At 41.8% G+C, this 13,584-nt stretch overlaps 1 protein-coding gene across 1 annotated transcript; it reads right to left on the bottom strand.

The window, feature by feature from the left end:
* Positions 1-11,508: 11,508 nt before the first annotated feature.
* LOC124039222 (gamma-crystallin M2-like) lies at positions 11,509-12,506 on the bottom strand. The gene is made up of 3 exons (XM_046355126.1): positions 12,446-12,506; positions 11,990-12,232; positions 11,509-11,849 (listed from the first exon to the last, which is right to left on the bottom strand). The coding sequence occupies exons 1-3, from the start codon at positions 12,473-12,475 to the stop codon at positions 11,559-11,561; spliced, it is 564 nt and encodes a 187-aa protein (XP_046211082.1). The 5' UTR covers positions 12,476-12,506; the 3' UTR covers positions 11,509-11,558.
* Between the last annotated feature and the right edge of the window lie 1,078 nt (positions 12,507-13,584).

Here is a 13,584-nt window from a genome sequence, read left to right as displayed (position 1 = left end):
AAAATTAAAATATGGTCCTAAATGCACCTGCCGGTGTTCCTGACATGCATGCCCGCTATGGGAGCACCCTACTACGGCCCTCTAGCTGTGGGGGCCGGCCTGAGTGATTTATGGAAGGTTTAATTGTTTTTCACTACCCAGTGTTCCTGACATGCATGCCCGCTATAGGAGCACCCTACTACGGCCCTCTAGCCGTGGGCGCCCTCATACATCCGTGTACCTGGTGATTGAAAACGTGCACCTGGGAACCCGAAAATTAAAATACTCTCCTAAATGCACTTTTCGGTCATTCTCATATTAATGCCCACTCTGGCAACACCCTAGCACGGCCCTCTATCCGTGGGGGCCCTCCCTGAGTGCTTTATGGACACTTTTGTGACATTTCGGTGGATGAGGATTAGGATCTACCTCTGTGTGCCTGGTGATTGAAAACGTGCACCTGGGAACCCGAAAATTAAAATATGGTCCTAAATGCACCTGCCGGTGTTCCTGACATGCATGCCCGCTATGGACTCAGAGCCCATCACCCCCTGCTCCCGCATTGTGGCCCGCATGATATGGAGTATTGAGACCACGGTCCGACAGGTCTGAGGGACTGTCCATCCTTCCATGTCTCCCATCTCAAACTGGTAAGGACCAGTCGCTTCTCTCCCCCCACTCCTGCCCCTCCACCCTCTCGACTTGTTTAATAGTTGCCCGGCCTACACTCTCCAGTGTCTGTTGGTGGCACTCTGCACTACCTGGTGGACTGGGAGGGCTACAGCCCAGCGGAGCGGGCGTGGGTGCCAGCCCGAGACATCCTGGATCCGGGACTAGTTCGGGACTTCACCAACTACTTGGTGATTGCCCTGGCTCCCTGGCTGGAGCAGCTCCTAGAAGGAGGGGACTGTCATAGTTCCACCTGTCACCAGAGGGTGGCAGAGACATCCAAGAGTCCTATTTACTCATTATGATTTCCCTGTTTAAAAGAGGTGTGTTTTGTGTTGTCCTTTGCAGAAGCTTGAATTGTTTACCATATGCATTTGTTTCCTGAGTGAGTGTGAGACTTAGTGTTTGTTATTTTTCAAGTGTACCATGATCCTGCGGCTACCGTTTCTCAGTAAAGTGTTATGTTTATCCTTAATCACTGATTCCTCATCTGGTTTCTTCTCTGCACCTGGGTCCAACGTCACCACGTCACAGAAAAGACTTCCACCCTGCTACCATACAGCTGGTATATACAAGTGTTTCCTGTGACTGACTCAAAACCAAATGTTTACCTGGCCCTCCACTCCACCCTGGACCTGAATAGCCTTTACGAACAGGTACACCGATACAATGTAACAGTGCCCACCTTCGCCAGGACTCTAAAAGACATAGCCCTCAACCGCAGCCCCAACACCTCACACAGGAACAACAGAACAACGATTCAAGATTACCTATATCCAGAACACAGCACCAGCCACATCCACCCCCCCAACCTAACCAATAAATACTCCCCAAAACCAACCATGCTCACACCCCATATAGTCTGTGGTGACAGACAAAAATTTGACACACTTACTCATTCAAGGTTTTTTCTTTATTTGACTATTTTCTACGTTGTAGAATAATAGTGAAGGCATCAAAACTATGAAATAACACATATGGAATCATGTAGTAACCAAAAAAAGTGTTAACCTGTTAATCCTACCCCCTACTTTTTCGAACATTCTGTTAAAAATCGCGCAACATTTCAGCGCCCTGCTACTCATGCCAAGAATATAGTATATGCATATGATTAGTATGTGTGGATAGAAAATACTCAGACGTTTATAAAACTGGTTAAATCACGGCTGTGACTATAACAGAACGTGCGTTTCATCGAAAAGTGCACAAAAATCTGATCACTGAAAATAGAAATATATATCCATGCGCGACTTGGTCCTTCTGTAGCTGAGTTGGTAGAGCATGGCGCTTGTAACGCCAGGGTAGTGGGTTCGATCCCCGGGACCACCCATACGTAGAATGTATGCACACATGACTGTAAGTCGCTTTGGATAAAAGCGTCTGCTAAATGGCATATGTTATTATTATTATATATTATTGAACCTTTTGATAAAGGTGAACCACATTTAATGGGGCTGAGGTTGCAATACCTACAGCTTCCACACGTTGTCTAGAGTCTTGTTATTTGCCTAGGCTTTGTTTCTTGGTCAAACAGACGCAAGGCAACGCATTTCTTCCGGTCTCCGACCGGATATTTTGGTTGAGAAATACCCGGACATTATTTCCAGATGGACAGCTAAAGAATATACTTCGCCTCGTGATCAATTTGATCGCTTATTAACGTTTACTAATACCTAAAGTTGCATTACAAAAGTATTTCGAAGTGTTTTGTGAAAGTTTATCGTCGACTTTTTTAATTTTAAAAAATGACACTATTTTTTTTAGTTTATCACACAGTCTTCATAGATCGATATCTAGGCAATATATGGACCGATTTAATCGGAAAAAAGACCCAATAGTGATTATGGGACATCTAGGAGTGCCAACAAAGAAGATGGTCAAAGGTAATGAATGTTTTATATTTTATTTGTGCGGTTTGTGTAGCGACGATTTTGTTTACGTCCCCTGCGGGTCTTTTGGGGTGTTACATGCTATCAGATAATAGCTTCTCATGCTTTCGCCGAAAAGCATTTTAAAAATCTGACTTGTTGCCTGGATTCACAACGAGTGTAGCTTTAATTCAATATCCTGCATGTGTATTTTAATGAACATTTGAGTTTTAACTAGTACTATTAGCATTTAGCATTGCGCATTTGCATTTCCAGATGTCTAGATGGGACGCCTGCGTGCCAGGTAGGAGCAAGAGGTTAAACAAATCAAAATATATATTAGATTTAAGATTCTTCAAAGTAGCCACCTTTTGCCTTGATGACAGATTTGCAAACTCTTGGCATTCTCTCAACCAGCTTAACCTGGAATGCTTTTCCAACAGTTTTGAAGGAGTTCCCACTGCTGCTCATCGAATGATTAACGGTTTTTAACGGTTTATAATTACGTGATTAAATTAATCTTATTAACCTGGGGCACAATGGGAAAGTTTTGGGTTTAGTAATTCGGGCCTTGGTGGCAACTCATGGTCACTCAGTCTGATATGTTAATGCTTAACTCACATGTTTTATACCCTCGGGTCAGAAATGGGCGTTTCTGCCTTTTAGGGCAAGTTCTCTGTGCGTAACTAGTTACGAGGCTAGGGCTGGATTTTACTCAGATCCAATTTAGACAAGTAACTTCACATTTCATCTTTACAAAAATATTCTCTTTGTTCTGGACATTTTCCACACAAGTACATAGTGTGAAAACTCTCCAAGTTACCATATTTTCTTTATAATGTCGTCGTTTAATTTTTAATAACATAACCAAAATGACATTCATTTTCATGTTCCATCTATTGTCACTACTACCATTTTGCCTGACGAAACATATCGTCCCAAAGTCCATTTATTGCCTGTTACTGTTCAGAGGTAGTTTCTCCATAGGCCCATCACACATTCCATCCCTCCATACTGAGAGGACAAAAGAGATTTTGTCTGCTGCTTTAAGATTTACAATGGGCGGGAGGTGTCATAAAACCGCCACCTCTCGATCTCTCCCCTGCTGGTTGGTGTGAGAGATATCTCTGTAGGATTATGGTCCTTGGTAACCTGACCCAAAAAGGCCATTCATGACACCACATATGCTGAGCACTTGTTGGCTGCTTTCCTTCACTCAGAGGTCAAACTCATCCCAAACCATTTCAATTGGATTGAGGTTGGAGGATTGTGAAGGCCAGGTCATCTGATGCAGCACTCCATCACTCTCCTCCTTGGTCAAATAGCCCTCACACAGCCTGTAGGTGTGTTGTGTCATTGTCCTGTTGGGTCAATGATAGTCTCACTAAGTGCAAACCAGATGGGATGGCATATGTTGGATTTATTATGGATAAATGAATAAACAATGTCCCCATTTTAAATAGAATTGTAACTTAGTAAACTTATACTCTGTTTTATAAGTGATTAACAATATGAGTTCATAAGAAGGGATTGTGTGACACGGACAAGGAGTAATAAAAAGTTAATCAACACCATTCCAACTAGGAATAAAATGAATGGGTTGTGGACTGTGAAAACAGATAAGGTCATTAGCCTATGGTTGACCCTACAGAAACTTAGCTCTGTGTTTTTTTTTTAGATAAGGCAGTGAGTGCATTCCAAGCTTTTCTGTTAATTAAAACTGTCAGTTCAGTGGTGATCGATAATGTTGAGGGGTCAAAAGTTATCTGGGAGTGTGTTAGTAAGTTAGAATGAACTTTCACCTTACTTTGTCCCGGTCGAGAGGAGGGGATTCTGTTAAAGCAATGAAATGATGTCATGATCTGTATATAAACTGCTGCACGTGATTAAGTGGGAGCGCGCTCTGAGAATAAATTCTATTACCTATATTTGAAAGACTGGTCTGCGTCTATTTTATGCAAACAAGAAATCTTAGAAATTCTCATAAAATAGATTAAGGGCTTTCAATTGATGAAAGCACATTGGCATAATTAAATTACACTAACACGTATCACTGCAGAATGCTGTGGTAGCCATGCTGGTTACGTGTGCCTTGAATTCGAAATAAATCCATGACAGTGTCACCAACAAAGCACTCCCACTGCATCACACCTCCTCCTCCATGCTTCACGGTAGGAACCACACATGTGGAGATAATCCGTTCACCTGCTCTGCATCTCACAAAGACACAGCAGTTGGAACCAACAATCTTAAATCTGGACTCATCAGACCAAACAACAGATTTCCACATGTCTAATGTCTATTGCTTGTGTTTCTTGGCCCAAGCAAGTCTCTTCTTCTTATCCTTGTCCTTTAGTAGTGGTCTCTTTGCAGCAATTAGGCCACGAAGGCCTGATTCACACAGTCTCCTCTGAACAGTTGATATTGAGATGTGTCTATTACTTGAACTCCGTGACGCATTTATTTCAGCTGCATTTTCTGTGGCTGGTAACTCTAATGAACTTATTCTCTGCAGCAGAGCTAACTCTGGGTCTTCCTTCTCTGTGGTAATCCTCGTGAGAGCCAGTCTCATCACAGTGCTTGATGGTTTTTGCAACTGCACTTGAAAGAAACTTTCAAAGGTCTTCAAATGTCCCGGATTGACTGACCTTCATGTCTTAAAGTAATGATGGACTGTCGTTTCTCAAGTCAGAGTTAGTTATCAAAGTCCATCTTTAATTAATGAGCTCTATCACAACCCTGTGACTCTCAGATCAATTCAGTGTCTATCAATGAATTCTCTGAGAGCCCCTTCTACATTGCAACTGAGATCCTTTAATAGCAAAGAACACACATAGTCAGACAGCATAGACATAATAAATCGTTCAGCTTTGTCTCCTTACTCAAACCCAGAACCATAAATCAACCCTCCATATCAACAAGCATATATGAAATTTAGATACAACCAATTCTAAATACAACCAATCCTGGACAAGCTCACGGGGAGCATAGAATGATTCCAGATACTGCCATCCTCCTCTCCTCGATGGGAAAAGTAGGGAGTGACTGGCACACAGACACAGTGGAGCAAAAGATATGTTTACACATGATGACACCTAGACCTCTCCCCTCTCTGCGGCCCATGCAACTTAGTCTTGACATAGACATAGCCTTTTGAATTTCTTTCTATCTGTAAAATACTAAAGACATAAGCATTTTTGGTGCATATTTCCAAAGAAAATGTTATCTAGAATAAAAAACATGTCAACAATTCCCTCTATACAAGTCTGGAGAAAATGTGGTGAATGCAGATGCTTAAGAAGTTGAGAAAAGTGAGTTGGCATGTGGGAAGAATCTGACTTTCGGGAAATGCCAGAAAGAAAGTCCAATGAATTTAGCCTACCAATCGCCAAAGGCCTATTTAGACACAATCTCTTCAAAGTAAATTACGACATATAGTCAAGTTTGTAATATTCTAAATGAAATTGGCTTTTAAATGGATGATATGTAGTGAGCTTTTAAACGATGGATGATATGTAGTCAGTGTCACGCCTTGGTCATTGTATCTTGTGTTTTTGTTATATGTTTGGGTAGGCCAGGGTGTGACATGGGTTTATATGTTGTATTTCGTATTGGGGTTTGTATTAATTAGGAGTGTGTATTAGTAGGGGTGTGTCTAGTTAGGCTTGGCTGCCTGAGGCGATTCCTAATTGGAGTCAGCTGATTCTCGTTGTCTCGGATTGGGAACCGTATTTAGGCAGCCTGAGTGCGCATTGTAATTTGTGGGTGATTGTACCTGTCTTTGTGTTAGTCACCAGATAGGCTGTAATTAGTGTCACTCGTTTGTCGTTTTCGTTTTTTCAGTTATTTCATGTACATAATTTTCTTCATTAAAAGTCATGAGTAACCTACACGCTGCATTTCGGTCTGCCTCTCTTCAAACAACAGACGAAGTTCGTTACAGAATCACCCACCACGATTCACAGACCGAGCAGCGTGTGAACTGGCAGGAGCTAAAGGAGGACGATATGGACAGCAGAAGCAGGGATTATACGACGTGGGAAGAAATCGACAGGTGGGCGTCCGACCCAGTGCGAGTGCAGGAGCCCGCCTGGGATTCCCTACAGCAATGCGAAGAGGGCTATACACGTATGGAATCGAAAAGGAGAGCACGGCTATACAGAGCGAAAACCGTAGGTAACGGGGGAAAGCGCAGAGAGAGAGTGGCAGAGTCAGGAGTCAGACCTGAGCCTACTCTCCCTGTTAATTGTGAGGAGCAGCAATATGAGGACTTCTGGTCTTGGGAGATGATATTAGACGGAAAAGGACCCTGGGCGCAACCGGGAGAATATCACCATCCCAAGGAGGAAATAGAAGTAGCTAAAGCGGAGAGGCGTGAGTATGAGGAGGCAGCACTGCGTCACCCCCAAAAATTTATTGGGGGGGCTAAAAGGGAGAATAGTTATGCCAGGTAGGAAACCTGTGCATACTCCCTGTGCTCACCGTTGGGCTAGAGAGACCGGGCAGGCACCGTGTTATGCTATGGAGTGCACGGTGTTTCAAGTGCGGGTGCAGAGCCAGCTGCGACTTATACCAGCCCTTCCTATTGGCCGGGCTAGAGTGGGCATCGAGCCAGGTAAGCTTGGGCAGGCTCGGTGCTCAAGAGCTCCAGTGCGCCTGCACGGTCCGGTCTATCCAGAGCCACCTATACACACCAGTCCTCCGGTAGCAGCTCCCCGCACCAGGCTTCCTGTGCGTGTCCTCGCGCCAGTACCACCAGTTCCAGCACCACGCACCAGGCCTCCAGTGCGCCTCGCCTGTTCAGCGCAGCCAGTGCTTTTCTCCCCTCCTGCGCTGCCGGAGTCTCCCGCTTGTTTAGCGCAACCAGAGCTGTTCTCCTCTCCTGCGCTGCCGGAGTCTCCTGTCTGTCCAGCGCCACCAGTGCTCCCAGTCGGCCCAGCGCGTCCAGTGCGCCTCGCCTGTTCAGCGCAGCCAGAGCCTTTCTCCTCTCCTGCGCTGCCGGAGTCTCCTGTCTGCCCAGCGCCGCCAGTCGGCCCAGCGTCACCAGTCTGCCAGGATCCGCCAGAAGTGCCAGTCTGCCAAGATCTTCTAGATCGGCCAGACAACCTGAATCATCCAGGTCCACCAGCCAGCCTGGATTTACCGGAGCCTACTACCTGCCTGAGCTTCCTCTCAGTACTGAGCTTCCTCTCAGTACCGGGCTCCCTCTCTGTACCGGGCTCCCTCTCAGTACCGGGCTTCCTCTCAGTACCGAGCTTCCTCTCAGTACCGAGCTTCCTCTCAGTACTGGGCTTCACCTCAGTACCGGGCTTCCCCTCAGTACCGGGCTTCCCCTCAGTACCGGGCTGCTTCGGTCCCGGGCTGCCCCTCTGTCCCGGGCTGCCCCTCTGTCCCGGGCTGCCCCGCTGTCCTGAGTTGCCCCTCTATCCTGAGTTGCCCCTCTATCCTGAGTTGCCCCTCTATCCTGAGTTGCCCCTCTATCCTGAGTTGCCCCTCTGTCCCGAGCTGCCCCTCTGTCCCGAGCTGCCCCTCTGTCCCGAGCTGCCCCTCGGTCCCGAGCTGCCCCTCAGTTATGTGGGGATCAGGGTGAGGACTATTAGGCCATGGTCGGCGGAGAAGGTGGATTATCCTAGGACGCGAAGGGGAGGAACTAGGACATTTATGGAGTGGGGTCCACGTCCCGAGCCAGAACCGCCACCATGGACAGACGCCCACCCGGACCCTCCCTATGCTCTTGAGGTGCGTCCCAGAGTCCGCACCTTAGGGGGGGGGTTCTGTCACGCCTTGGTCATTGTATCTTGTGTTTTTGTTATATGTTTGGGTAGGCCAGGGTGTGACATGGGTTTATATGTTGTATTTCGTATTGGGGTTTGTATTAATTAGGAGTGTGTATTAGTAGGGGTGTTTCTAGTTAGGCTTGGCTGCCTGAGGCGATTCCTAATTGGAGTCAGCTGATTCTCGTTGTCTCGGATTGGGAACCGTATTTAGGCAGCCTGAGTGCGCGTTGTAATTTGTGGGTGATTGTACCTGTCTTTGTGTTAGTCACCAGATAGGCTGTAATTAATGTCACTCGTTTGTTGTTTTCGTTTTTTCAGTTATTTCATGTACATCATTTTCTTCATTAAAAGTCATGAGTAACCTACACGCTGCATTTCGGTCTGCCTCTCTTCAAACAACAGACAAAGTTCGTTACAGTCTGCTTTTAAATGATGGATGATATGTAGTGAGCTTTTAAATGATGTATGATATGTAATCAGCTTTTAAATGATGGATGATATGTAGTGAGCTTTTAGAAGATGGATGATATGTAGTGAGCTTTTAAATGATGGATGATATGTAGTGCGCTTTTAAACGATGTATGATATGTAGTGAGCTTTTAAATGATGTATGATATGTAGTCAGCTTTTAAATGATGGATGATATGTAGTGAGCTTTTAGAAGATGGATGATATGTAGTGAGCTTTTAAACGATGGATGATATGTAGTGCGCTTTTAAACGATGTATGATATGTAGTGAGCTTTTAGAAGATTGATGATATGTAGTGAGCTTTTAGAAGATGGATGATATGTAGTGAGCTTTTAGAAGATGGATGATATGTAGTGAGCTTTTAAATGATGTATGATATGTAGTGAGCTTTTAAATGATGTATGATATGTAGTGAGCTTTTAAATTATGTATGATATGTAGTGAGCTTTTAAATTATGTATGATATGTAGTGAGCTTTCAAATGATGTATGATATGTAGTGAGCTTTTAAATTCTGTATGATATGTAGTGAGCTTTTAAATAATGGATGATATGTAGTGAGCTTTCAAATGATGTATGATATGTAGTGAGCTTTTAAATTATGTATGATAAGTAGTGAGCTTTTAAATAATGGAAGATATGTAGTGAGCTTTCAAATGATGTATGATATGTAGTGAGCTTTTAAATTATGTATGATATGTAGTGAGCTTTAAATGATGGATGATATCTAGTGAGCTTTTAGAAGATGGATGATATGTAGTGAGCTTTTAAAAGATGGATGTTATGTAGTGAGCTTTTAAACGATGTATGATATGTAGTGAGCTTTTAAACGATGGATTATATGTAGTGAGCTTTTAGAAGATGGATGATATGTAGTGAGCTTTTAAATGATGTATGATATGTAGTGAGCTTTTAAACGATGGATGATATGTAGTGAGCTTTTAAACGATGGATTATATGTAGTGATTTTATGTGATATGTGAGCTTTTAAATGATGTATGATATGTAGTGAGCTTTTCAACGATGGATGATATGTAGTCAGCTTTTCAACGATGGATGATATGTAGTGAGCTTTTAAACGATGGATGATATGTAGTGAGCTTTTAGAAGATGGATTATATGTAGTGAGCTTTTAGAAGATGGATGATATGTATTTTAGAAGATGGTTAATATGTAGTGAGCTTTTAGAAGATGTATGATATGTAGTGAGCTTTTAAATGATGTATGATATGTAGTGAGCTTTTAAACGATGTATGATATGTAGTGAGCTTTTAGAAGATGGATGATATGTAGTGAGATTTTAAATTATGTATGATATGTAGTGAGCTTTTAAATTATGTATGATATGTAGTGAGCTTTTAAATTATGTATGATATGTAATGAGCTTTTAAACGATGGATGATATGTAGTGAGCTTTTAAATGATGGATGATATCTAGTGAGCTTTTAAACGATGTATGATATGTAGTGAGCTTTTAAATTATGTATGATATGTAGTGAGCTTTTAAACGATGGATGATATGTAGTGAGCTTTTAAATTATGTATGATATGTAGTGAGCGTTTAAACGATGGATGATATGTAGTGAGCTTTTAAATGATGTATGATATGTAGTGAGCTTTTAAATGATGGATGATATGTAGTCAGCTTTTCAACGATGGATGATATGTAGTGAGCTTTTCAACGATGGATGATATGTAGTGAGCTTTTAGAAGATGGATTATATGTAGTGAGCTTTTAGAAGATGGATGATATGTATTTTAGAAGATGGTTCATATGTAGTGAGCTTTTAGAAGATGTATGATATGTAGTGAGCTTTTAAATTATGTATGATATGTAGTGAGCTTTTAAATTATGTATGATATGTAGTGAGCTTTTAAATTTTGTATGATATGTAGTGAGCTTTTAAACGATGGATGATATGTAGTGAGCTTTTAAACGATGGATGATATGTAGTGAGCTTTTAAATGATGGATGATATGTAGTGAGCTTTTAGAAGATGGATTATATGTAGTGAGCTTTTAGAAGATGGATGATATGTAGTGAGCTTTTAAATGATGTATGATATGTAGTGAGCTTTTAAACGATGGATGATATGTAGTCAGCTTTTCAACGATGGATGATATGTAGTGAGCTTTTAAACGATGGATGATATGTAGTGAGCTTTTAAATGATGTATGATATGTAGTGAGCTTTTAAATGATGAATGATATGTAGTCAGCTTTTCAACGATGGATGATATGTAGTGAGCTTTTAGAAGATGGATTATATGTAGTGAGCTTTTAGAAGATGGATGATATGTATTTTAGAAGATGGTTAATATGTAGTGAGCTTTTAGAAGATGTATGATATGTAGTGAGCTTTTAAATTATGTATGATATGTAGTGAGCTTTTAAATGATGGATGATATGTAGTGAGCTTTTAAATGATGGATGATATGTAGTGAGCTTTTAAATGATGGGTATACAGTGCCTTCAGAAAGTATTCATATCTCTTGACTTAGTCCACAATTTGTTGTGTTAGTCTGATTTTCAAAATGGATTAAATAAATCTACACCCCTCTACACACAATACCCCATAATGACAAAGTGAAAACATGTTTTTAGAAATATCTAATTTATTCAGAGTCAATACTTTGTAGAAGCACCTTTTAGCAGCGATTATGGCAAGTGGTGCAGGTGCGTGAACAAGAAATCAGATGGTTCATTTTTTGTCACACATAAAAAGACACACATTAAATAGGTCTGTGAATAATTTTATTCAATGGCTTTTCTTGCTAACGGTACATCAAGCAATATTTAGTACCAGGAGTCCATGATACGCCTCATGCTCATGAACCTCATACCTCTCATGCCTCCCATTCCTATGCCGCTGCTGAAGTTCTTGCACTCTCCAGGCCTCATGTACATCATCCTGCCTCTGAAATGGGGCTGCTCGTACATCAGCCAGTGGCCGTCCATCACGTTGCAGGACTGGCAGTCGGACATACGGTAACGACCCATGATGGAGTCACAGTCGTCCATCATCTCGTGCATCTGACCTCCGAAGTTCTCTCTCTCGTAGATTCTCATCTTGTAGTTTCCTCTGTGCTGTTAGGATAAAAATGTAGGTTTCACTGATCAGATAAATTATATATACAATTGTTTAATATGAGAGTATAACCATTAAAATATATTTTACTTTCAATGAAAAGATATTACTATTTTAAGCTGAAATATTTTCAAACTACCATGGGGATCATGTGACAGGACTTGATGCAATCACTCATTCCAAAGTTGCGCATGTAGTCAGGGTAGTCGCCCCTCCTCATGAAGTACTGGTTTCCCATGTAGTTGTTGCGGTCGTAGACCATGAAGCAGCCATTCTCAACCCTGCAGGAGTGGCACCTGCTCAGGTTGGAACTCATGTCAGTGCAGTCGCTGCTGCACTCATAGGAACGACCCTGGAAGTTCTTGTCCTCGTAGAAGACGATCTAAAAATAAAAAGGAATAATTTCGATGAATTAAACAATTGTATGAAACAAACAATTTAGAGAAATGCGGGATGCTAATTCGGTCACACCGGTATCCAGGTTATTGGGATAAGTAAAACTATGATGTTGTAGTTTGGGGTACTAGAGCCCTTTTGTATAATGATCTATGACAATTAAATGCATACAACTATAAGAGAACTTTCCAGTGCTTACCTTGCCTATGTTCATTCTGGTGTCGGACATGTTTGCTCACTGTGCTGCTGGTTGCTGCTCCTGAACTGACTTCCTACCTGGTTTAACCCTTTCTTTTATACCTGCCCGAACCTAAAGAATCCCCAGCTCCATTGTTCAAACCCCTGACCCAGCAACATGCTATAGAGGCCTATTGAGGCCACTGAGGTCACGTCCACATTTAGAAAGGCTGTTTCTCAAACAAAGTAACATAAAGCCTTTTGAGAGTTTACAACAGATAGGTAACAGGTTTGACATTGAAAATTCTCCATACATCACCCAATACTTTCCTAAGTTTTGTAAGCTTATTTGAAATATGCCTTTTTATGAAATATTGGTTAATATATGCCTCGAATTTATACTGTGAGCTCATTTGAGTTAAGACAAAATAGCAGGAATCACATACTCCCTTAAGAGTGGAAGTCTGTGGTTAACCCGTGACATTAAACTATGTAACACTTGTCTTTAGCACGATGTTCCTAACCAGCGAATAATCAACAGTGAGTTGTTTCTTAACTAACCTTTGTGGTTAATCACCATGATACTGGAGTCAATCTTTGCAACATTTAAGACATTTCAACAACAATCCATTAATTTATAATTCCTCGAGGTAAAAAAAAATTACATTTGATAACACTTATTTTAAAGAAGGGTTTATAAAGGGTTTATAAAGGGTCTGTGGGGGTTAATAAGAATAGTTTATTATAGAGTAGTTATTGCAAGTAAAGTAGTTTACTACTGCAAAATAAAAAGATTGGTCAGTTACCCCGGCACCTGCTCAGGTAGGAGGTCATGTCAGTGCAGTGGCTGCTGCACTCATAGGATTGCTTCTCTGCATGGTACCTCGCACAGGGATCATGGACCCAGATGAAGTCTAATCCTGAACTACCGTCTAAAGCATGTTGCTATGATAGCTAACACTAGATAGCTGTCTGATAGCAAATGTTACCAGACTAGCTATAGAAACTTTGTCTGCCTTGTTGTCAAGCACATTGAACATGGGAATATGTAGCAACAAGGTGTGTATTTTGGTCAGTTTTAACATTACAATTGACTTCATAGTACTAATTGTTAGATCTATATAATGTACTCAGCATGTGACCATGTGGTTGAATAAGGTC

This window comes from Oncorhynchus gorbuscha, linkage group LG07 (genome assembly GCF_021184085.1).
Source record: "Oncorhynchus gorbuscha isolate QuinsamMale2020 ecotype Even-year linkage group LG07, OgorEven_v1.0, whole genome shotgun sequence".
In the NCBI taxonomy this organism is placed as follows: Eukaryota; Metazoa; Chordata; class Actinopteri; order Salmoniformes; family Salmonidae; genus Oncorhynchus; species Oncorhynchus gorbuscha.
Note: the sequence above shows the minus strand (reverse complement) of the source record. Positions and strands in the feature narration are given on the sequence as shown.